This window comes from Penaeus japonicus, unplaced genomic scaffold (assembly GCF_977035675.1).
Source record: "Penaeus japonicus unplaced genomic scaffold, GWHDUDI00000001_assembly GWHDUDI00000021, whole genome shotgun sequence".
NCBI classification, from domain to species: Eukaryota; Metazoa; Arthropoda; class Malacostraca; order Decapoda; family Penaeidae; genus Penaeus; species Penaeus japonicus.
In genome coordinates, this window is record NW_028234423.1 from 31,820,084 (window position 1) to 31,822,583 (window position 2,500).

General features: G+C 39.7%; 1 protein-coding gene across 1 annotated transcript in view; it reads right to left on the minus strand.

Annotated features, from left to right (window-relative positions):
* Positions 1-2,500, minus strand: part of para (sodium voltage-gated channel paralytic) — a 145,365-nt gene that overhangs the window by 90,188 nt on the left and 52,677 nt on the right. Inside the window, exon 5 of the mRNA XM_086548991.1 lies at positions 330-535. Coding sequence (XP_086405117.1) covers positions 330-535 — 206 coding nt within the window. The remainder of the gene's footprint in view (positions 1-329; positions 536-2,500) is intronic.

Below are 2,500 nucleotides of genomic sequence, written 5' to 3' on the forward strand. Positions count from 1 at the left end.
TCTTGAATTTCATTATTGGAAACTTAAAAACAAAAGACCAACAATCGAAAGGTGTACTCACTCTGAATCCTCGACCTTGCTTAGTACAAACGCAAAAGGTAAAAAAATCGAGAACTAACAAAAGACAAAAACAATCGAAAGTTGTACTCACTCTGAAACCTCGACCTTGCTTAGTACAGACTCAAAAGCTAAAAAAAAATCGAAAACTAACAAAAAACACCAACTATCGAAAGGTGTACTCACTCTGAACCCTCGACCTTGCTTAGTACAAACTCAAAAGCTGAAAAATTAAAAACTAACAAAAGACAACAATCGAAAGGTGTACTCACTCTGAAGCCTCTACTTTCTCGGTGGCTGGCACAATCATGAGGACGCAGTTGGCTAAGATGGTACAGATAATGAACAGGTTGAAGAGGGGATGGATGAGAATGAAAATGGCTGTCCGCCGAACAGGATTGAAGGGACTAAGGATCCACATGGCGTCTGTGGCACTGAATCGAAAAATGTCCTTTCCCTTACTTATGACCACCATCGTCTGTAAAAAGAATATATGAGAAAAAAGAGATTAATATCTTGGCATTAGTTTATTTTTGGTTTGGATTATATCTTTATTTGTTTATTAATCTACTTAGCTTGTGAAATAACACATAATACGACGTCTAGGGGAAAATACCTATTTCATCCCCCTACTTATAGGGTAAAAAATGGCGTATTCTATGTGCTCTAAGGAACTAACAAGTATGGATATTCTGCAGAATCTAGAGGAATTTCTCGCGTATTTCATGGCGTGTAGGGGAAAAAATAAGATGTATTTTATGGTGCGTCTAGGGGAATTGATGACGCATATGATGTTGATTGAGAAATTGCATGTACTTGGCAGTGTTTAGGGGGAAAAGAAACGGTTGTTTGGGGAAGAAATAGGTGTGTGGTTGGGTCGGCGCTTAATTAGGAGGAACAAACATCTTAAATATGGGGACTGAATGTCGTAGGCCTAATATCAATATATATTGGACAAACTATGGCAAATTAGGGGAATATACATAAAAGGATATATGAAAAACAAGAATACTGGTTAGTAATTAGCACGCGATGTATTGACACACACGCACACGCACACGCACACACGCACACATACACACACAGAGCTTCAATTCTATGAAAAATAAAGATATTATTATTTTTTCGAGTTTTCTGAACTCTCCGTCTCTCTTTCAATGCCATGACATTCCTTTCAATATAATCAGTTGTCATTTTCTTTCGGTGCAATCTAACTCTTTATTCGGATAACAAAGCAACCACAAATGTTATCATATTCTCCATCTCACTTTATTACAAGGTTGAGGAGAATGAGCATGAACATGAACATGAACACTCTAATATTGAATATTGAATATTTAATAATACACATGAACACTCTAATATTTCTGTTGCACCGAGTGACAGTTGGATCAGTACTGTATCTCTGTTGCAAGTACAGCGTTGATAAAATTATGCAACCTCCCTTATCTTCTAGTACCACTCATGTACCCTAATGGTTACAAAGGTAGATTGTCCCTCTTGTTACAAGTACAACGCTAACAAATTAGTGTACCCTCTTTCTGTACCGTCTAGTTACAAAATAGTCAAGAAGCCGAAGCAAATACAAGTATTACAGATGTAATTTAATTCATATTACAAAAAAGCATCATTGCCAATACTTAACATCCTCTTTCCTTTCTCTATACCGTCTAATCAAATAGGTACACCAGTAGAACGTCCCTCCTATTACAAGTACAGCATTGATAAATACCTGTACCTTCCCCCCGCGGTACAGTTACAGAGGCGAGAGTCCCAGGTACATGGCGTGCGGAGGACTGTGTTTGTCATTGATTCTGGGCGTCGTATTTGGCAGGTAGCTATAGTAACATTGAACCCAAATCCTTGACAGCTATACCGGTCCATGCGAACTTTCTGGCCGTCCCACAATACATCGCTCATTCCCACACCTCCGATTGGCTGGCCAGGCCGGACGAAATATTGCGGGAAGTGTCAGATGATTTCGTTCGAGGGCTGTCACGAACACATTAAAGATAAATACCCTTTTTTTTTTTCTTCTTCTTCTTATATTTCTGGGTCTTGGGGGTGAGGCAGCGAGGTTTACATAGAGGCGAAACTAGTCGAGTTTTCCCTGAAATGAATTCCTAAGTCCAGGTTATACGCATGTAGACTAGTTATATGGCTTTAGGATTGGCCATAATAGAAAGGAAATACCCATATAAATAGGAGAACAGACCATAACTGGGCCGTATTATGGGGGTCTCTGATATGGAACTAACCACGAAAGAAGAGGCAGAAAGAATAGGCAGAAAGGGGAAAAAGGAAGGGGGAAAGGGCAGAAAGGGAAAAGGAAAGGAAAAAGGGAGGGGGAAAGGGCAGAAAGGGAAAAGGAAAGGAAAAAGGGAGGGGGAAAGGGCAGAAAGGGAAAAGGAAAGGAAAAAGGGAGGGGGAAAGGGCAGAAAGG